This window comes from Spermophilus citellus (genome assembly GCF_964194105.1).
Source record: "Spermophilus citellus genome assembly, chromosome: 10".
Lineage (NCBI taxonomy): Eukaryota > Metazoa > Chordata > Mammalia > Rodentia > Sciuridae > Spermophilus > Spermophilus citellus.
In genome coordinates, this window is record NC_138197.1 from 40,940,747 (window position 1) to 40,962,596 (window position 21,850).

At 37.2% G+C, this 21,850-nt stretch overlaps 1 protein-coding gene across 1 annotated transcript in view; it reads right to left on the bottom strand.

The window, feature by feature from the left end:
* GUCY2C (guanylate cyclase 2C) overlaps positions 1-21,850 on the bottom strand; it is a gene marked incomplete at its 5' end in the record, with an annotated part of 74,137 nt that overhangs the window by 40,856 nt on the left and 11,431 nt on the right. Inside the window, 7 exons of the mRNA XM_081311489.1 lie at positions 10,203-10,314; positions 12,806-12,891; positions 14,414-14,549; positions 15,353-15,470; positions 17,722-17,818; positions 19,459-19,580; positions 20,507-20,722. Coding sequence (XP_081167615.1) covers positions 10,203-10,314; positions 12,806-12,891; positions 14,414-14,549; positions 15,353-15,470; positions 17,722-17,818; positions 19,459-19,580; positions 20,507-20,722 — 887 coding nt within the window. The remainder of the gene's footprint in view (positions 1-10,202; positions 10,315-12,805; positions 12,892-14,413; positions 14,550-15,352; positions 15,471-17,721; positions 17,819-19,458; positions 19,581-20,506; positions 20,723-21,850) is intronic.

Consider the following 21,850-nt stretch of genomic DNA (forward strand, 5'->3'; position numbering starts at 1 on the left):
TAGACTTAGGTTACACATTACATGCATTTTAAAATAATTTTTGTAGTAGGGGATAGGAAAGGTAGCAGAATACAACAATTACTAATAGGGCATTATGTAAAATTGTGGATGTGTAACTGACGTGATTCTGCAATCTGCATTTGGGGTAAAATTGGGGGTTCATAACCCTCTTCAATCTAATGTATGAAATATGATATGTCAAGAGCTTTGTAATGTTGTGAACAACCAATAAAAAAAATAATAATAATTTTTGTGTCATCACATCATATCCTAATGAACTAATCCTTTTTTTCTGAAGCGGGGTGCTTTTTGTGGGGTTAAATGTTGCAGCACTCTTTTAAGGGGGTACATTTGAAAGTTTAAGCTTTGCAACCATACAGCTGCCTCTAACTACCTGTTTTGTGCTAAAAGGAAATTTTCAACAGTGAAAATGTGAGTTGTGGATTTATCTCATCTGGGCAGAAATAAATTCATACCTTGGAGATGAGATAACATTGTGGGCATGTTTGTCTTTGGTGATGGCCGTATGTCACTACAATCACCACTTCCATCATTACTATTTCTACTCCCACTTCTATCACACCAGATAAATAACAAGAGTGAGAACAAGAAATGCAGTTTCAACAGTGCAGATGATTGCACTCAGCAGCCTACTAAAATTGCACATTCCCTGGACTAGCACAAGAATTAGAGAGAATGTGGTGCTCTCAGCCCATCTCAAGCCCCATCAGCCTCTTGCAGTATCAACATCTCACTGTGCTAGATGTAATTATGACATTTACACATAGTATTTAAATATGCCATGTACAATTTAATATAGTTTTAAATTCAACATGCTTTTTAGTTTTGCTTGTTAGGTTGTCTGGGTCTCAGTAGTTCTAAGGCTAAGCTTTGGCTGCCTCCTGGTGGTCACTGTGATTATTACATCCTATTTATCTCTTCCCAAGGAATGCAGAATGACCTTATAACTGCAAGGTCATATGACACTATGATTAAAAGGAACCCTAAGTCTCCTGTTGTAGCAGAGGAAGAAACTCACACTTAGAGAAGAAAAATGACTAAAATTAACACAGTGTAAATTAGTGCTGGAGTTCAGTGTAGAAATACAGTTATCGCACATCATCATTCATTGATTTCAAGGCATATGTTGAGGGGTGGAGAGGATAGGAATAAATAATGGACTGTACCTTTAAAAAATATAAAAAGACATGTAAACAAATATAAATGCTAGGAGTCAGGTAGGGTAAGAGCAAGATAAATAAGATTAATAACCTCCTGGGTTGCTAAAATAAGTTAGGACAAATGAAATAAAGTTAAATCTTGAACTGAGTGTACGTTTGCCAGTTGAATGGGGGAGGGTAATAAATTCTGGACAGAGGGAGTAGCATGAACAAGGACACAGGGGCACAAATTTATATGACCTTTCTTTAAGGAGGTAGGAGGAAGTTGAGAGTGGGGAAGGGATTTTTTAAGAGAAAAGATATGGCTGGAAAAATAGGAAGGTCATGGGCATATTGTACTCTATTCAGTCATTTGGACTTTGTTCTGCAGGTAGAAGTGTTGGCAACAGTGTGGTGATGTGAGGGGTTGCACTGGAGCAGGAAGGCAGCTGGATGTTGCTATAATCCAGGAAGCAGATGATGAGGGCTCTGAGGAGGATACAACCAGATCTGCATTATCCACATTGTTGTATCCCAGATGTTTAACACATCTTGGGGCACTAACTAACTCTTCCTTAAATGAATGAATAGACAGTGAGGGTGTGATAGCCAGATGAAATATTCTGATTAGTTAGCAAGTGTGTACACAGAAAAAAGGCCAAGCATGCATTCCTTATTTGTATACAATTAGATTATTTGTATATTTTACTTGTAAAGTATAAAACTAACTATAGTAACAGGGAAGTAATGGAAAGTTCTGTCTCAGTTTTCTAGTTAACTGAAAGTGAGGTGAAGTTGCCCAGGGTAATATAATGCCTCTGTGCTACAAAATATAAATATTTCATGTGATATCTTTTAAGTAAATAATGAGAGTGCTCAAAAATTATTTTTTGAGAAGTTTAGCACTTTAAAAATCACAGCCTTCTATTAAATAACTAAAAACTTAAACACCGATAAAAACCATACTAAAATTAAAAACAACATTGTCATTGAGAGCTGTAATTAGCAGAAAGAAAATAATATTTTAATTCAAGACGTTACAAAAAGAAGAAGTAGAGAGTTTTAGAAGCCCATGATAAAAGAAAGAGCTATTTAGAAAGTCAGGTTTGGTTTAGAACTAGGAAGCTTGAAGATCATTCTAGGGATAATAAAGAAAGCTGATTAAAGAAAAACCAACTTCCAAAAGGAATGCCAACAGTTCCAAATCGCTTGTTGTTTAAAAGACTATAATCCCCAGCCCCACCTCCTTTTGTGCTTTAGTCAACTGCTAATGTCTTTTGAATAAAAGCACGGGAATAATTTTGAACCAAAAGTGACTGATGCAGTGAAAGAGAACTAGGACATTACAGCTTTGGCACAAGCAAGCCCACCGAAGCAGAAATGTGCCCCCTAAGGCACATCAAAATTCCAGAATTTCTGGCTGCAGAGCAGAGCTGGGTTAGAAATATTTTTAGCTTATAATTTTTTTTTTTTTTAGTTGTTGATGGTCCTTTATTTTATTTTGCTTATTTATTTATTTATTTATTTTTTTAATTGGTTGTTCACAACATTACAAAGCTCTTGACATATCATATTTCATACATTAGATTGAAGTGGGTTATGAACCCCCAATTTTACCCCAAATGCAGATTGCAGAATCACGTCAGTTACACATCCACAATTTTACATAATGCCCTATTAGTAATTGTTGTATTCTGCTACCTTTCCTATCCCCTACTATCCCCCCTCCCCTCCCCTCCCAACTTCTCTCTCTACCCCATCTACTGTAATTCATTTCTCTCCTTGTTTATTTTCCCATTCCCCTCACAACCTCTTATATGTAATTTTGTATAGCAATGAGGGTCTCCCTTCATTTCCATGCAATTTCCCTTTTCTCTCCCTTTCCCTCCCATCTCATGTCTCTGTTTAATGTTAATCTTTTCTTCCTACTCTTCCTCCCTGCTCTGTTCATAGTTGCTCTCATTATATCAAAGAAGACATTTGGTATTTGTTTTTTAGGGATTGGCTAGCTTCACTAAGCATAATCTGCTCTAGTGCCATCCATTTCCCTGCAAATTCTATGATTTTGTCATTTTTTATTGCTGCATAGTACTCCATTGTGTATAGATGCCACATTTTTTTATCCATTCATCTATTGAAGGGCATCTGGGTTGGTTCCACAGTCTAGCTATTGTGAATTGTGCTGCTATGAACATCGATGTGGCAGTATCCCTGTAGCATGCTCTTTTAAGGTCTTCAGGGAATAGTCCGAGAAGGGCAATAGCAGGGTCAAATGGTGGTTCCATTCCCAGCTTTCCCAGGAATCTCCAAACTGCTTTCCAAATTGGCCGCACCAATTTGCAGTCCCACCAGCAATGTACAAGTGTACACTTTTCTCCACATCCTCGCCAGCACTTGTTGTTGTTTGACTTCATAGTGGCTGCCAATCTTACTGGAGTGAGATGGTATCTTAGGGTGGTTTTGATTTGCATTTCTCTGACTGCTAGAGATGGAGAGCATTTTTTCATGTACTTGTTGATTGATTGTATATCCTCCTCTGAGAAGTGTCTGTTCAGGTCCTTGGCCCATTTGTTGATTGGGTTATTTGTTATCTTATTGTCTAATTTTTTGAGTTCTTTGTATACTCTGGATATTAGGGCTCTATCTGAAGTGTGAGGAGTAAAAATTTGTTCCCAGGATGTAGGCTCCCTATTTACCTCTCTTATTGTTTCTTTTGCTGAGAAAAAACTTCTAAGTTTAATTAAGTCCCATTTGTTGATTCTAGTTGTTAACTCTTGTGCTATGGGTGTCCTATTAAGGAATTTGGAGCCCGGCCCCACAATCTGTAGATCGGAGCCAACTTTTTCTTCTATCAGACGCAGAGTTTCTGATTTGATATCAAGCTCCTTGATCCATTTTGAGTTAACTTTTGTGCATGGCGAGAGAAAGGGATTCAGTTTCATTTTGTTGCATATGGATTTCCAGTTTTCCCAACACCATTTGTTGAAGATGCTATCCTTCCTCCATTGCATGCTTTTAGCCCCTTTATCAAATATAAGATAGTTGTAACTTTGTGGATTAGTCTCTGTGTCCTCTATTCTATACCATTGGTCCACCCGCCTGTTTTGGTACCAGTACCATGCTGTTTTTGTCACTATTGCTCTGTAATATAGTTTGAAATCTGGTATCGCTATACCGCCTGATTCACACTTCCTGCTTAGAATTGCTTTTGCTATTCTGGGTCTTTTATTTTTCCATATGAATTTCATGATTGCTTTATCTATTCTACAAGAAATGCCGTTGGGATTTTGATTGGCATTGCATTAAATCTATAGAGAACTTTTGGTAATATCGCCATTTTGATGATGTTAGTTCTGCCTAACCATGAACAGGGTATATTTTTCCATCTTCTAAGATCTTCTTCTACTTCTCTCTTTAGGGTTCTGTAGTTTTCATTGTATAAATCTTTCACATCTTTTGTTAGGTTGATTCCCAAGTATATTATTTTTTTGACGATATTGTGAATGGAGTGTTTTTCCTCATTTCCATTTCAGAAGTTTTGTCGCTGATATACAGAAATGCCTTTGATTTATGTGTGTTGATTTTATATCCTGCCACTTTGCTGAATTCCTTTATTAGTTCTAGTAGTTTCTTTGTAGACCCTTTTGGGTCTTCTAGGTATAGAATCATGTCATCTGCAAATAGTGATAATTTAAGTTCTTCTTTTCCAATTTTTATGCCTTTAATTTCTTTCGTCTGTCTAATTGCTCTGGCCAGTGTTTCGAGAACTATATTGAATAGAAGTGGAGATAGAGGGCATCCCTGTCTTGTTCTGGATTTTAGAGGAAATGCCTTCAACTTTTGTCCATTCAGAATGATGCTAGCCTGAGGCTTAGCATAGATAGCTTTTACAATGTCAAGGTAAGTTCCTGTTATCCCTAGTTTTTCTAGAGTTTTGAACATAAAGGGATGCTGTACTTTGTCGAATGCTTTCTCTGCATCTATCGAGATGATCATATGGTTCTTATCTTTAAGTCTATTGATGTGGTGAATAACATTTATTGATTTCCGTATGTTGAACCATCCTTGCATCCCAGGGATGAATCCTACTTGATCATGGTGCACAATTTTTTTGATGTGTTTTTGTATTCGATTCGCCATAATTTTATTGAGGATTTTTGCATCTAGGTTCATTAGAGATATTGGTCTGTAGTTTCCTTTCTTTGAGGTGTCTTTGTCTGGTTTCGGAATCAGGGTGATGTTGGCCTCATAGAATGAATTTGGAAGAGCTCCCTCTTTTTCTATTTCCTGAAATAACTTGAAAAGTATTGGTATTAATTCTTCTTTAAAGGTTTTGTAAAACTCCGCTGTATACCCATCCGGTCCTGGGCTTTTCTTGGTTGGTAGTCTTTTGATGGCTTCTTCAATTTCATCCATTGATATTGGTCTGTTCAGATTGTGTGTATCCACCTGACTCAGTCTGGGCAAATCATATGACTTAAGAAATTTATTGATGTCTTCACTATCCTCTATTTTATTGGAATATAGGTTTTCAAAATAATTTCTAATTGTCTTCTGTATTTCTGTAGCATCTGTTGTGATATTGCCTTTTTCATCCCGTATGTTAGTAATTTGAGTTCTCTCTCTTCTTCTCTTCGTTAGCATGGCTAAAGGTCTGTCGATCTTATTTATTTTTTCGAAGAACCAACTTTTAGTTTTGTCAATTTTTTCAATAGTTTCTTTTGTTTCAATTTCATTGATTTCCGCTCTGATTTTAATTGTTTCTTGCCTTCTGCTACATTTGCTGTTGTTTTGCTCTTCCTTTTCTAGGGCTTTGAGTTGCAGTGTGAGCTCATTTATTTGTTGGTTTTTTCTTTTTTTGAGGAATGACCGCCAGGCGATGAATTTTCCTCTTAAAACTGCTTTCATTGTGTCCCATAGATTCCGATATGTTGTGTCTGTATTTTCGTTTATCTCTAAGAATTTTTTGATTTCCTCCTTTATGTCTTCTGTAACCCATTGATCATTCAGTAACATATTGTTCATTTTCCATGTGTTGTAGGATTTTTCCTTCCTTCTTTTATCATTGATTTCCAGTTTCATTCCATTATGATCAGATAAAATGCATGGTATTATCTCCACCCCTTTATATTTACTGAGGGTTGCCCTATGGCATAATATATGGTCTATTTTTGAGAAGGATCCATGTGCTGCTGAGAAAAAAGTATAGCCATTTGATGATGGTTGATATATTCTATATAAGTCAGTTAAGTCTAGGTTATTGATTGTGGTATTGAGTTCTATAGTTTCTTTATTCAACTTTTGTTTAGAGGATCTGTCCAATGGTGAGAGAGGTGTGTTGAAGTCTCCCATAATTATTGTGTTGTGGTCTATTTGATTCTTGAACTTGAGGAGAATTTGTTTTATGAATGTCGCAGCACCATTATTTGGTGCGTAAATATTGATAATTGTTATGTCTTGTTGGTGAATGGTTCCTTTTAACAGTATATAATGACCTTCTTTATCCCTTTTGATTAACTTAGTCTTGAAGTCAATTTTATTCGATATGAGGATGGCCACCCCTGCTTGCTTACGAGGACCGTGTGCGTGGTATATTTTTTCCCATCCTTTCACCTTCAGCCTGTGTATGTCTTTTCCAATCAGATGTGTCTCCTGGAGGCAGCATATTGTTGGATTTGTTTTTTTAATCCATGATACCAGCCTATGTCGCTTTATTGGAGAGTTTAAGCCATTAACATTCAGAGTTACTATTGATATATGGTTTGAACTTCCATCCATGTTTGATTGTTTATCCTTTTTTTAAAAAAATTTTAGTTTGTTTCTCCATGATTGTCTTTCCCCTCGCCCTCTGTCTTTACTGAGCCACTTCCCACTGATGGTTTTGGTTATTGTTTTTCATTTCTTCCTCGTGTAGTGTTTTGCTCAAAATGCTTTGCAATGCTGGTTTTCTGGCTGCAAATTCTTTTAACTTTTGTTTATCATGAGAGATTTTTATTTCGTTGTCATACCTGAAGCTTAATTTTGCTGGATACAGAATTCTTGGTTGGCATCCATTGTCTTTCAGTGTTTGAAATACATTGTTCCATGACCTTCTTGCTTTTAGTGTCTGTGATGAAAAATCCGTTGTTAACCTTATTGGTTTACCCCTGAATGTAATCTGTCTCCTTTCTCTTGTAGCTTTTAATATTTTCTCTTTGTTCTGTATATTGGATATCTTCATAACAATGTGTCTTGGCGTTGGTCTACTGTGATTTTTGTGTGCTCAGTGTCCTGTATGCATCTTCAATTTGTATATCTGTTCCCTTTTTTATTTCTGGAAAGTTTTCTGTAATTATTTCATTCAGCAGGTTACTCATTCCCTTGGTTTGAATCTCTGTACCTTCTTCTATCCCGATGACTCGTAAGTTTGGTTTTTTTATGTTATCCCATAACTCTTGGATGTTTTTCTCATGATTTTTTACCAGCCTTTCTGAGTTGCCTAGACTCTTTTCAAGATGATATATTTTGTCTTCATTATCTGATGTTCTGGCTTCTACTTGCTCCACTCTGTTAGTGATACTCTCAATTGAGTTTTTAATTTGGTTTATCGTTTCCTTCATTTCTAGAATTATTGTTTGATTATTTTTTATAATCTCTATCTCCTGATAAAGATGCTTAACTTCTTCTTTTATCTGTTTATGAAATTCATTCTCAATGTGTTCTTTCGCTGCTTGAATTTGCTGTCTTGTATTCTCTTTAAGATTCCATTCCATCTGTCTAAGGTGTTCCTTGAGTTCTTTATATGACCATTTTTCTGATGACTCTAGGTCCTCCTGAATATTTAGGCTGTCCTGCATTGTTTGTACTCCTTTTCTTCCTTGTTTTTTGAAGCTGCTCATGTTACTTCTTGTTCTGTTTGACTGCTGAGTTACTGTTTACTCCTATAAATTAATTTGATGCTTGGGAGGAAAGGTATTTGAAGGGAAGGGAAGAAGTCACTAAAGAGAATGAGAGCCGGCAAGTAGAATTCAAGGAAAGGGGGATAAGAAAAATGAAAAGACTAAAGAAGAAAAAAATAGGAACTAAAAAAAAAATTAAAAAATAATAATAATAATTAAAAAAAATTAAAATTAAAATTAGTAGAAAAAAAATTTAAAAAAAATATTTTGTAAAAAAAATTAATAAAACAACAAGAAAGAGAAATGAAAATGAAAGAAAAACCCAAATCAAAAAAAAAGAGAAAAGAAGGAAAAAAAAAAAAAAAACCTAATAAATGCCGTCTTAGAGTTTGATTAACTTCTCTTCTAGTAGGTGGCGCTGTGCCCACCAGGTCAAGTGTCTCCTGTCAATACGCGGGCACCAATCACTGTGCAGCAGCTCCTCCCAGACTGGGCGAGTCTCCAATCCTGAGTGTCTAGGGCCTCCTCTTGTGTCTAGTCACTTCCCACTTTTTCTCTAGCCAGGCCCCTCTCACCACAATACTGGCTACACGCCAGGTCTGCTGTTCCCGGGAGCCCTGTTTTCATGAACGACTGGGCACACTCTTCCAGTTTGCCATTCCCTCAAACCCTAAATTTGTAGAGCTTGGGGCTGAGAATCCTCAGCAGATTTTACTTGCCCTCTGGTATCCACTTCCCCGTAGCTGTAGCTGCAGGTTTCAATCTAGCTTATAATTTTTAAATGCTTTTTAAAAGTGATAAACAAATATAATCAGTAGAAAATCTTGAAAATTCTGAAATATACTAAAAAAGAAAAATGTATATCTTCCAGAATTATTCTACTCAGTAGCTACCACTGTTAAAATTTTAGCCTGTTTCTTTAGAATCTTCCTTCTTTCTTTCTTTCTTTGTACCTGGGATTGAAAGCAGGGGCAGTTAACCAATGAGCCACATCCCCAACCCTTTTTTTTTTTAATTTAATTTTTTTTTTGCATTTTTTTTTAGGTGCAGATAGACACAATACAATTCCTACACGAGCACTCCACCACTGAGCCACAATCCCAGGCCCTTCATGTTTTATTTTGAGACAGGGTCTCACTAAGTTGCTTAAAGCCTCGCTAAATTGCTGAGGCTGGCTTTGAACTTGAGATCCTCCTGCCTCAGACTTCCAAGTCACTGGGATCACAGGTGTGAGCCACCACACCCAGTTTACAATCTTATTTCTGCACAATGTTTAACGAAGTTAGGATCCCAGCATCGTAAGTTTCTTATCATTTAAAATTCTCTGCAAATAATTATTTTAATTGGTTGCATGATGCTCTACTTAAGAATGTCTCATAATTTTTTTAAAAAAATGTATTAATGGTACTTACATTTTTTTTTTTTTTGCATCTTTGGGTGTATTTGTCCAAATGTAAAATATTTTCCCTAAAGACAGTTTAACAATATGGAATTACTGATCATCATTTTAAGTCCTGGCCAAAGCCAGTCATGGATGGAATATTCCAACACTTTATGGCTGAGGATATACCTGTCCTGCCCAACCTGCTGATGATCAATGTCACAGAGTTGCCTCGCATCTTGCCTGGGTGACAACCTAGCCATGTTAGGGCTTTTTATGATGGAGAGACTCTCATCTGATTTGGGTGGGAAACCTTCACTGTAACTGAAAGATATGTCCAAGGAAGGAATGGGGGGGGGCATGATAGGGAACATAATCACCAGCCACACCTCAGCTTGATAAAGCATGTATTCATTGCTGAAATAGGTGTCCTTTGAACTTTTCCCAGTAAAATATAAATGGAGAAAAAGTACATGTCTCCCTCTCATTTTTGTCAATTGCCAAACTTTAGACTTCTGTGGGATAATTTATGTCCAAGGGTACAACACATTTTTAAAGATGGGTCTGGCAAGATTAGAATAGGGGTATTTTCCGTGTTTAATCAGAACTTTAATGTAATTCATGGTTCAGGGAAATAAAGTCCACATTTACAAACCTGGAAAATTTAGTTGGAGGACCAAACCAAACAACAATAATCATAAACTAACTTCATAAACCATATAGTTTACTCTTCTTACCAGAAAAACAATTTTAGGGAAAGGAAATTCACTCAGAATATCTTACCCCGGCCTGGGATATCATTAGGAAGTTTATGGTTCCTCCAGACGAATGTGGGGTGCGTGTCCTCTGTAGTGGTACTATTTGTGTGGGTGTCATAAGTCAAAAGAATCTTGTACTGTGTCAGGGCACAAAAAAGAAACGGATGAACAGGTGAGGTCTCCTGTCTTGCCCAATGATATCTGCATTTAAATAACAGTTCTCACTGGAACAAGGTAATTGTAAAAAAGCTTGGAACTAGTTAGGATCTGTTTATTGGTTCATGGCATGAACATGGATTTATTTTTTTTCTTGTGAACAAAATTTTTATATACACACTGTATCTAGGAGCAGATACGTAAACTCTTAAACAATTAATTTCCAAAAATGTGCAAGAAATTACTATAATTTGTTTACAAAACAAAACACATATTAAAATCAATGGACTTTGGATAGTGCGTTCTGTGGTGTACGAACATGGATTTAATTTCCATGTGGGCCAATTAGTTTTATATATCTTTATGGCCATGTACAATACCATTAGTCTCTGCCCAACACAGTTACTTTGATTCTTTAGAGAACTAGTCCACATCGTTCATTTTTACCAATGTTAAAACAGAGTCCAAGAAAAATTTAATGGCCAACTCCAATTCTCGCCATACATGGTCACCAGTGTTTTCCACAATATTAAGCTGCTTTTGGAAACCATCATGAGTAAAGATATCACAGGTAAAACCCATTATAACATTTTTTAATACATGCCAAGGGATCCTGAGATAATTCTACATTCCTTAAATTCTATCAATTTCATAATTTTCTAATCTCTTCTATCCCATTAGGTCCCTACACATGACACTAATTAGTTACTACAATAAAAGATTTATTTTTCAAGTAATCTGCTAAAGGAAACATAAAAGGTATATTCTTAAATTATTATTGCAAATATTGAGACATTTTCTAAGAGACATTGGAAAAATAACCATCCTTCTAAATTTACCACCATTTCCTCAATATACTCTGGACAGATAGTTAACATTTTCAAAATTTTACACTTAAGAACAGAATATATAATTGCATACATTGAGGATAGGAAATATCTTATGTATTAGGACATGGCATATTGAATCTCTACTGAAAACTACCTTGGATATGGACTATCATCTCTGTAGCTGTCTTGAGAAGTAATCTCTGGTTTTCCCAAATATACATAATACAATTGATAGCATTAGATTATTGAAAAATTCAACCAAATTTGCTTTTAGAGTGGATAAATGCAGAGAGCAAAGTTTTTCACTTTGAGGAGTTGTCTGAGGCTGAGATAAGATATCATACATGTCTGCCTCTCTCCATGGGACATGAGGACATCATCCCAGAAGCAAATACTTGGAGGAGGGTGTAGGTATATTTGTAGTTCCTATTAGTGGCTAAAATATTGAGAAGATCCAATTTTAAGGTATTCCCATGGATTTTATTCCAAAAATAGCATTATATTAAAGGTTCATTATAGTAACTAAAAACTATAGATTACTTCTCTGAAATGTTGCCCCCAAATTTCCAGTGTACCTTTCCCAAACTGCACATCTTTTCTCTAGTTTTTCACATTTGTCATTGTAGATGTCTTTTGCAAAGCTAGGTCAATATATATACACTCAATATAAGGCAGGTCATAACATTCACTCTGGAAAATGAAAAAATGCATGACTTTTTCTCTTAGATTCCCCAGATATATCAGAATCTGATTTTTTGAAGGAAAAAGCATTTTATTGACCATTTGGTTGGCTGAAACAGTGGCTTTCATAGTTTGGATGAACACAACTTTGGATGACAAAGTGGGGTGTTTTCTTTTTAAATTAAATGTTGATCAGCTGTCACCTAGGTGCTGAATAAAAAGCAAAACACGGGAGACTTGGAGAGATGAGTTTAACCTACTCCTTTTCTTTACAGGAATTTCTATATAGGCAAGGAAAAAAGAGATATACATTGTAGATACAGGCAAAACATTATGGGTCTGACTGTGTGCCTGAAGGATTGCACAGGTCATGATTTTCTTGGGAGTTCTTTTTTTTTTTAATATATATTTTTAGTTGTAGTTGGACACAATACCTTTATTTATTTATTTATTTTTATGTGATGCTGAGGATCGAACCCAGGGCCTCGCACGTGCTAGGCAAGAGTTCTACCGCTGAGCCACAACTCCAGCCCATCTCCCTGGGAGTTCTGATGGAGAGAACAGAGACTATCTCATAGAAATCTTGAGTAGCGGAAAATGAATAAGCAAGTCTGAGGAGAGACTTCTTATCTTCTCATTGATATTCTATGAATATTCTGATCCTTATATTAATCTGTTTTGGATGTTTATATATGTGTGTGTGTGTGTGTGTGTTTTCCCACACACATATGTATGGAGAGTAAATATAATTGATAATCTGGGTAATAAGTTCTATGGTCTACAATGCTTAAGGAATACTACCCCAAGTAGGGTATACTTATAAAACGGAAATTAACTGCCTTCAGATTCTAAGCATAACTTTTCCAATTGCTTCGCTATGGACCCTCATCAGGTTACTTCAGGTTATCCTCCTCACCCAGTTGTATCACCCCTATGTTTCCTGATAAGCCATCAGACGTACCTTCTGGGTGTCCATGGAGGCATACAGAAGCACCATAGTATTGTCAATATCCCCACAGTCGTCCAAAGTCACAGGACCCGTATAGCCTAGGGCAAAATCAGAGAGCTTTATAGGCCACTATTGACTTCTTGCCTGAAACCACGAAAGAAAGGTTTCAAATAGCTCTATTTCAAATTTGCTGAAAAGTTGTTAAGCTTAATGTTCTTGTCAGAGGACACTTGAATTGGCTCTTGACCCTGAGATTTCTGAAGGATATTTTTGTGGGAGATGTTGTTTGAGGTAAAAATATTTTTCATTGCATTTAGGGTGACACTAAATGTAATCAGTTAATAAATTCCTCAATTATTAGTGACAAACTTTTGCTGAAAATATTTACTAACCTAGTCGCATAGTGTATAAGTCTAACTTAGACCATAAAAAGAACAAAATCTCTTCACTATCATTTATCTATGAAATAATAGCAGTGTAAGATGAACCTATTAAGTGGCTGTTTGGATTTAAAAATGACCAAATCAGCAATTTCACATGGTTCAACATGATATCTAACACTTATCTCACAATTACTACAAATCATCTCTGTGCTAAGTATTTTCTATGAAGTTATCATTTCATTCTCCCTAGACTACCATGATATGGAAACTATTATTATTTCTGTTATTCATAAGAAATAATTTATAATTACATTCAGAAATACTAAGTAATCTGCTCAGGATTGTAAAGCTGATAGGTTATTAAACTAAGACTGAAATAAATGTCTCCTGTCTGAGTCTGGGCCAGGGGCTATTAGGATGCTTGACCATGATCATGGAGGTAAGAAGATTAAGAATGCACTGAAGTGCCTGGGAGAACTTGGGACACATGGAAGGGCCAATGGTTCTCTCTCCCTCCCTGCTTCTTCAGGGGACTGAAACGATCTCTTCTTATCATTGTCATAAACCACAGCTCCTGGTACAGCCCCCAGATCTAGTGCCAGGCAGCTTCTGCCCACTGAAGCTGACAGAAGACTCTCTGTGCAGTTGGACAAAGGTTTTCCAGAGTAAGACTTTAAAGGCAAGTTAGAGAAAAAAAAATGTCTAACAGGAAAATTTCTTTATAATCTCTGGATAAGATCTGGGAAGTGAAAGGTGAGAATGTGGCTAGAGACTTGTGAATAAAGGCAAAGTCAACCCAGCAGTTTGGAGGGACATGTGTTGTTTGGGATGGTATTGTTATGAGGGGTTTGGGCAGTTATAGGTTTAACGGAGTCCTGGATCCTTGAAGGATAGAAAGGGAAGTATAAAGAACCAAAATCAAACTACAAATATTTCTCCTCTTGCTAGTCTCTGAGCATAGCAAGGATGCCACTTGTCTAACTGCCTTGTGAGAGCTCATGCTTTCTGAGCCACATGCTTACTCTATGATACCCAAAGGTTCTGAAAGTCTGAGGAATAAACTACTGGGCAGTTATCCATAGTGGCATTCCCAAAATTGATGCAATGATGTTTGACCCCAGTTGAGTTCAAAGGTCTTAGATCTTGAACCATCAATTGCCACCACCCCCATACCATGCCCCATTTCCCAAAGCCCACATCTCTTCAGCTGGGCTGTTTGCTTATGGGAGACCAGTACCTTGAAATGTGAGGTTCCTGAAAGCATGCGCAAATTTGGAAGTGGCAATAGCTTCTCCATTCTCAAGAAATATCTTCAGCATGTGCCCAAAGAGCAAGGTTCCATCCAAGTAAGCGAGAGCAAAGTCATTTTTTTCCTGAATAAGAAAGGAAAATCTTAAAAAGGCCCCCCCCCAAAAAAAGAGATTCTGGTCTTGAGACTGCAGCAAAATGTTCTTGGGATCAGCAGGTCATTGGAAAGGTAAAGGAATATTTGACCCTTCCCTGGGTCAGTGTTCTTTGTTATCCAGTGGCACAATTCTGCTTTCTCTTGGGATCAATAAAATAAGAATACTCCTTTAGGGAAGTATCTACAGGCAGCTTTACTTCTTTCCCAAGGTGACAAAAGAAATAACTGCAGCCAAGAAAGTCAACATAAAGCATTTCCATGATTCTTATAAGATTTTATACAGAAATACTTGCTCATAGTTTAATGTTTTATTAAAGCGAAAAAGAAGAACACACATGCATGCACATGGGCACACACACACACACACGAAAAAACCTTGTCTTTAAGAATCCTGAATGTGACATGAACAGTTTTGGTGACAGAATACTACCAAGCCTACTTTGAGGACTGGATATTACTTCAGGCCTCAAATGTCTGCCCTGGGGAGAATAATGGGCAGATCAGAACTCCTCTGTCTCTGTGGCTGTTGCGTGGTGATCCTCACAGAACTGGGCAATGAATTAACACTCAGTGAGGCCAAGTGGTTCTTTTACCTTACGCATTTTGGTCTGCCTGTCTGTGAAGAATCATGTTTGCCAGAGGTAGGAAGCAATGCACCTGGGCTGGGGATACAGCTCAGTGTGAGTGCCTGCCTCACATGCACAAGGCCCTCGGTTCAATCCCCAGTAGTGCGCGCGCGCGCGCACACACACACACACATACACAGCTTACCGGTAAAATACTCCTGGAGAAAGAGGTATTTATCATGGAATTTCCAGGAGGCAGTGTCAGAACAAGGACATTTTTCATATAATCAGGGGCTATGGCATCGTCCTCAAAGTAGTAGTCACTATAATCAAAAACATATGTTCCTCATAAAATTAAGTTCCTCCCCAAACTGAGGTGCATCTTCCACAATTCATAAAAAATATAACATTGGCCTGGAAAATACTTTAAAACTCTTTTGTTTAGTAATCTACAAAATTTTCTACCTCCCCCAGAGAGAAGTGTTTCCCTCTACATTTGCTAAGATGCATGAGAGAACTTAGGCTGTTGTGATTAACATAGGAAAATGGAAAAGAAAATCAGAATACAGGTACATCTTTGAGGGAAATTTTTGGGCTCTGGACATGTGAACCAATACTTGCTCCAAAGGCTTAATGACCCTGGGTGCTCTTAACAACTTAGAGATATTGGGATATGGTACAGAGAAATATTATCATTAAACTTACTTTCCAGATGGTAAAGCATAAGCATAAAAAGTAAACGTTTTCTCTAGCACTGTAAGCTTCTTGACACGTGGGACAGTACCTCATTTCATAAGCTCCTCGATGACGCTTGACACACTGCAGACTCTTGATACTGTCTGAGATTGCTCTGAAAATTATAGGGTTTCTATGCTTCCTAATCATTTAGATGTTTCAAAATGCAAAGAATCTAACATGATCAAACTGCTATCACTAGAGTGATCATCATTTAATGTTTAAACACATCTGTGTGCTAAGGACTATGCTGACTCTTGCTCATATTATCACATCTAATCCTAAATGGACACGCACAAAATGGACATTTTAATGCTCATTTTACAAACGAGAAGATTTCGTCTCAATATGCTAAGACTCAAGAGTCAAAAGGACCAGAAGTGTCAGAATTAGAATTTGAACACAAATTGGTCTATTTTTGAATCTCATGTTCTTGAAACTTAGCCATGAGTCCTTGGGGAGTACTCACTAAGGAAAACTAGCATTTTAGCAGTTGATGGAGGGTTTGCTGAAAGTAAAATTATACCAACTTGGCTACATTGAAGACAAAGCAGGCACTAGAATTAATGTGTTGGTGGGAGTGAAATGTTGATAATTTCCTACACTTCTATAGCTACAAGGTTAGATTGATTGTTAATCTTCATGAACATCTAGCTGTGAAACAGGCCTGCATTCATTTCCCTTCACACTAGGAAAAGTACTCTTAGTGTGGGAGTAAAGACCAGGCTAATATGGGGGAGATGGAGAGCAGCAATCACCTCAGGTCTGAATGCAGACAGGTAATGATTAATGGTCCAGTCAGATAAGTAAAGTCACATGATTCAACTCATGGGACAAGGGGCACAGGCACGGCACACCAGCAACACCTCCTTTATGCTTAGAATAACTCATATTACTTTGGCACTTGTTAGTGAGTCTCCAGACATATTAACAGATGAGTGCTAAAAATATGTATAGGCTGTGATAAAAGATGGTTTCTACTCTGCAGAATTCATAGTGCAGAAAAAGTGCAGAGAAGTCACTTGGTGGCAATCTTTTCTTCTGCACATCTCTGGGACTGAGAATAGAAAGCATCCAACAAATTTAATCACATTAAGGTACAATGACTAAGTCCAATGTGTTCTGCATTATAATAAGGAGACCATGATTTAGTGTCCAAGTGGAAGCCCTTTTCCTCAGACAAATGCTCCAAGCATATAGGATACTAGGACAACAGGAATAAACCAGGACTCCTCTGGGTTAATATGGACAACAGTCAACTTGATATAATGGACTCTAGTGTCTTATTGAGATACTATAGTCCCAAAGAAGTGCAAAGAAAATATTACCACCAAGTGATTAGGTCTTAGAAAGCAAGAAATAATTTTACAAATCAAACCTACATAGCTAAAGCTTTACTCTCAACAAATAGGCCAGAGAAAAAAGTAAAAGAGGGTCAAATGCCATTAGCAACTGAAGAAAACAAAATGAGGCCCATATTCACAGGAATAATATTATTGAATGGTTAATTGATTTATCTTTTTCTAGACAAAGACCTTAAAATCAGCAGGGGAATCAGGATCCTAGGTTGATGAGTAGGTCTCATGGATGAATGAACGTGGATTTATTGGACCTTTAATAAAATTTTGCATTCAGCAATGATGAAGGTGTCAAAGGACTCTATCCCTGCGAAGCTCACAATTGATTATATGATAATGAGGGTGAGAAAGAAACTTTAATTCAAACACTACTGTCAAACTGAACCCTTTAAGAGGCTGTGCAAAGACCATGTATCTGTTGGAAGCCCCTGGAATACTCCCTTTCTGAAAGGCGGACAGTCCCTCCAGGTATGATACCTACTTGAATAGATCCACTAAGATAATGACAGTGTCTTCAGCCACTTCCTGGTCACCCTTCAGGCTGTTGAAAGTTTCTGGTGTACCACACATAACAATTACTGGAGGAGAGAAAGCAAGACAAGGAGAGAAATAAACGGTTGTCTACACAAGATTGGGAGAAAAACCAGTTTTCTGGATTTGAATACAATATGTCCATATTATATTTTTTAAAATTAATACCAAATCCCTAAATCTCATTCCCTTTTTCATTTATGGTTATGAAGTCAGAATAGGATTGCATGGAATCTTTAAAAATCTTTTGGTCTTGGGCTGGGGATGTGGCTCAAGCGGTAACGTGCTAGCCTGGCATGCGCGAGGCGCTGGGTTCGATCCTCAGCACTATATAAAAATAAAGATGATGTGTCCATCGAAAACTAAAAATAAATATTAAAAAAAATTCTCTCTCTCTCTTTAAAAAAAAATCTTTTGGTCTGTTCCCTTAATTTCATAGATTTAGGGAGACTGACGCCAAAAGCCAAAGGGGTCCTTTGATTGTAGATGACTGAGACGACTGAGACAGCTCTGAGCAGAACTCAAGTTGTGAATGCTTATTCCATTACACTGAGGTGGAGTTATTATAGAAGTCATTTGCAGAGAAGTGAAGTGCACCCTACCATTTCAAAAATGATTGAAAAGATACAGTAAAAGTGAATGTGAAAAGAATTTATAAAGTCCTTCTAAGCAACTTTCCTTGGGCTTTGCCTGTAGCTTTTTAACTTGGAACTCAGTCTTAGAAATCTGAGTGACAGAATCCAATCGGAAGCTCTACCAAAAACCATAGCTAACTATTTCCTAAATGCATGGTTTTGTGAGAAAGAGGAGTTGGGGGAGCTTCATTAAACATTTTTTATTTGCCATTTTTGTCCAGTTGAATTGTAAAGAATTTAAGGGCACGAATAATGTTATACTTCTTTTATCCTCAGATCTTGGTTAATGTTTTGCAACTGGTAGGTTTTAATATAGCAAATTCTTAATCACAACAGTTTATTTGAGTGATTTCAGACAATCTGCCAAGAAAGCATCTTTTCTTCAAGGAAATTCTCACAATTGATTCCTTTGTTCCTGATATGTTCTGGTTTATAAAAAGAATTTTATGGAAAGTGCAATAAATCACCTAATGATTTATGAGGTTGATTTTATTCCATTAGTTTTTCACACTTGGCTTCTAACTCATGGGGCAGGTGAGATATAGATTAGGAACGTGAGATGATCTTTGCTGCCTTGTAATTTTTCCTGAGACTGTATATCAATAAACTTATCTTCTTGGTTAGCAGGAGGATCAGGGTTCAGAACATGTGAGGATTAGTCACAAATCTAATAATATGTTGGATTAAAGTGCACTTAGCAGTTTACCAATGATAGCTTTTGATATCATTTTAGTTTCTAAAAGCTGGATGTTAGCATAATTATCTATATTCATTATGTGCATATATTTATTCAATCCTACTTTTGTGTTTTTCTTTCAGAGGATAAAAGATACAGTGAAAGTGAAACAATGAAGTAACTAATTAACTAATCAATGAAGGAAACAAAATAATAAAGTTGCAAGCAATTATAGATCTATAGATCTCCTAAATATACAGAATATATACAGGTAATGACGATAACTATTCAGTGGTAAGTTTGTCAGAATGACTCTGAAGGAGGTGGTAGTCATGAGGAAAGGTCTTGCAAAAAGGTTGTTTTCCTATATTTTTACCATTGCTTTTCCTGTTATGATTCACTATGATATCCCGAAACTGGTCATCTCGTCTCAAGGTATCCTTGAAGCTGAGTACCTGAGAAAAATAGGAAACTCCAGCCTCTAGAGCATTAAGGTACCTGAACAGGGAAAGGAGAAAGTAAGAAGACAATTTTGTTTCCTCATGGCCTTCCCATGACTTTCACTTGTCATTTGCAAATCTGTCCTGGGACTTTATTTAAAATTAATTTCTGCTATTAACACAATAGGTAGTACACACCATTATACCACTGATTTAAATTGTGGACAGCTAACTTAGTGAATGTATAGAGGAAGTTTTAGGGGATCTTCATGCATATATAGAAATAATAGGCATTTGATGGGTCCCTTCTACTTGCTTCCTGCTACTTACTCTGCTCTATGAACCAGAAGCCATTGAATGTACAGTCCAAAAACTCAGAGATGATAAAAATAATTTCTGCTCCTATGTGAAATAGGTTTTTTTTGGTGTTCTCCATTCACCCCAAAGTTTCTAGGGTGAGGTCTTAGAGCTGATTCCTATATTTTCCCAGAGGTGCATCCCTGTGGTATCCAATCTTATACTTCTGCAAACCTAGGGGGACAGAGACTGCAGAACTACGCAGCATTCTGGAAGCACCGCCAGTAACCCAACCAAAAGAATCTCTCTGCCACATTTGCTACAGTTGATAAGTACATGTAGCATGGGCAGAACGCACTTTCTCTGGTCTTATAGTACCAGTTATTTTTTTTTTTCTTCAGAGAACTTACTGTGGAGAATCAATAAAACTAATGTGAACATACTTTCAAAACTAGAAGGTATGTCATGAATGATTTATGCTGATTAATTTTATGATACTTTATTTGCTTTGACACCTTTGCTTTTATCTCTCTCTCTCTCTCTCTCTCTCTCTCTCTCTCTCTCTCTCTCTCTGTTCATTATACTGCTCTATAGATGAAAGGCACATCTGATAATAACCAGATATCTGCTATGAGTTTGTGGCTTACTTTATGGTAAGTGCCCCACAATGTTAATGATCCTCCTTACCAGAAACAGTCCTCAGTCTCATTACCATCCTTATAAACATATGAAGTGTTCCAGGAAAAAGGTTTGAATGGCAGATCATTGATCTTCCAAAAGTCAACCAAGAAGTACATCAGTTTCCTAGCTGGAGACATCAGCCTGGTTAAGGTTTCTTTATAGTCACACGACAATCCAAAACTTCCAGCTGAAATCATGGGGTAGTTCAACTGGGTGTCAAGGCTATGCCGAGAGGTGAGAAAGAAACCAATGTTAAGGTTAACTTAAGTAGCACAGATAAGATCCTTCTTTCACCTTTTCTAGCATGTGCATATAAATAGCACAAATCAACTAGGGTCATTGGAGCAAGGTTCTCATGTATATAGATATCCCTCCAGCACAGGTGAATTTAAAAACATGTTTTGGCCATGTGCTATGTTCCCAGCACACTGTGGATGGTTTCAGCATTATGCAAATTGGTTACTTTGATTTATTCCTAAATGAGTTATCATGCTTTCTGGGCTGGGAAGGGAATAGGACTGAGAAATAGAGATTTGGGCTACCAAGTTCATCATAATTATTTTAAAGCCAGAAAGATGCTTTTTCACATTTCCCTCCATATATTCCCTTCTTTCCAGCTCTACTAGCGACCACTTTTGAAATGGATGGTATCAAACGACTTTTCCTTCCTTGCTTAGCACAAGGAACCCTTCTTGTAATTCTTTAAACATATCAAGCTCCATTCTCCATCAAGACAGATGCCAGAATAATGCTCCCTGCCTCTTTTCCTGGAGAACTTTTATTCACCCCTGGGGACCTAATTAAGATATCTCTTTAAGAGGAAAACTTTCACTGATAGATAAGGACAGGTAATGATTTCAGAGGGTATATGTTGACTATTTGTCATCCCTGCTGGACCGCCAGTTCCCTGAAGGCAGCAGCCATGCCTGACGGCTCACCTCAGTCTTCTGGGCTCACAGGTCAGTGCTCGGTACGTATTTAATGATGGAAGGAAAGCAACATCCCTTTCCATCCTCTGGGCTGGTTGAAAGGATTATTGGGTGTCCTGCTTGCACCTCAAACTCACCATGTTCATGGTCGAATTTATCTTTTATTTTAACTCCTCCAAAATACCTTACCTTGATTTTCCCTCCATTTCTTTCAGTGTTTTGAGATCTCAAAGTCTATTCCATGCCCCACTTCAATATCCAGTCAATTATGGAGTATGATAGATTCTCCTTCAGCTATCTTTAAAGCTGTCCTCCGTTTCTTGCCTGCTGGCTTTTGCTAACCCAGGCCCTTCTTCTCCCTGTGAACTTTCCTGTCACCAGTCTCTGCCATGTCTTACCTATATGCGGTCATCAATTATTC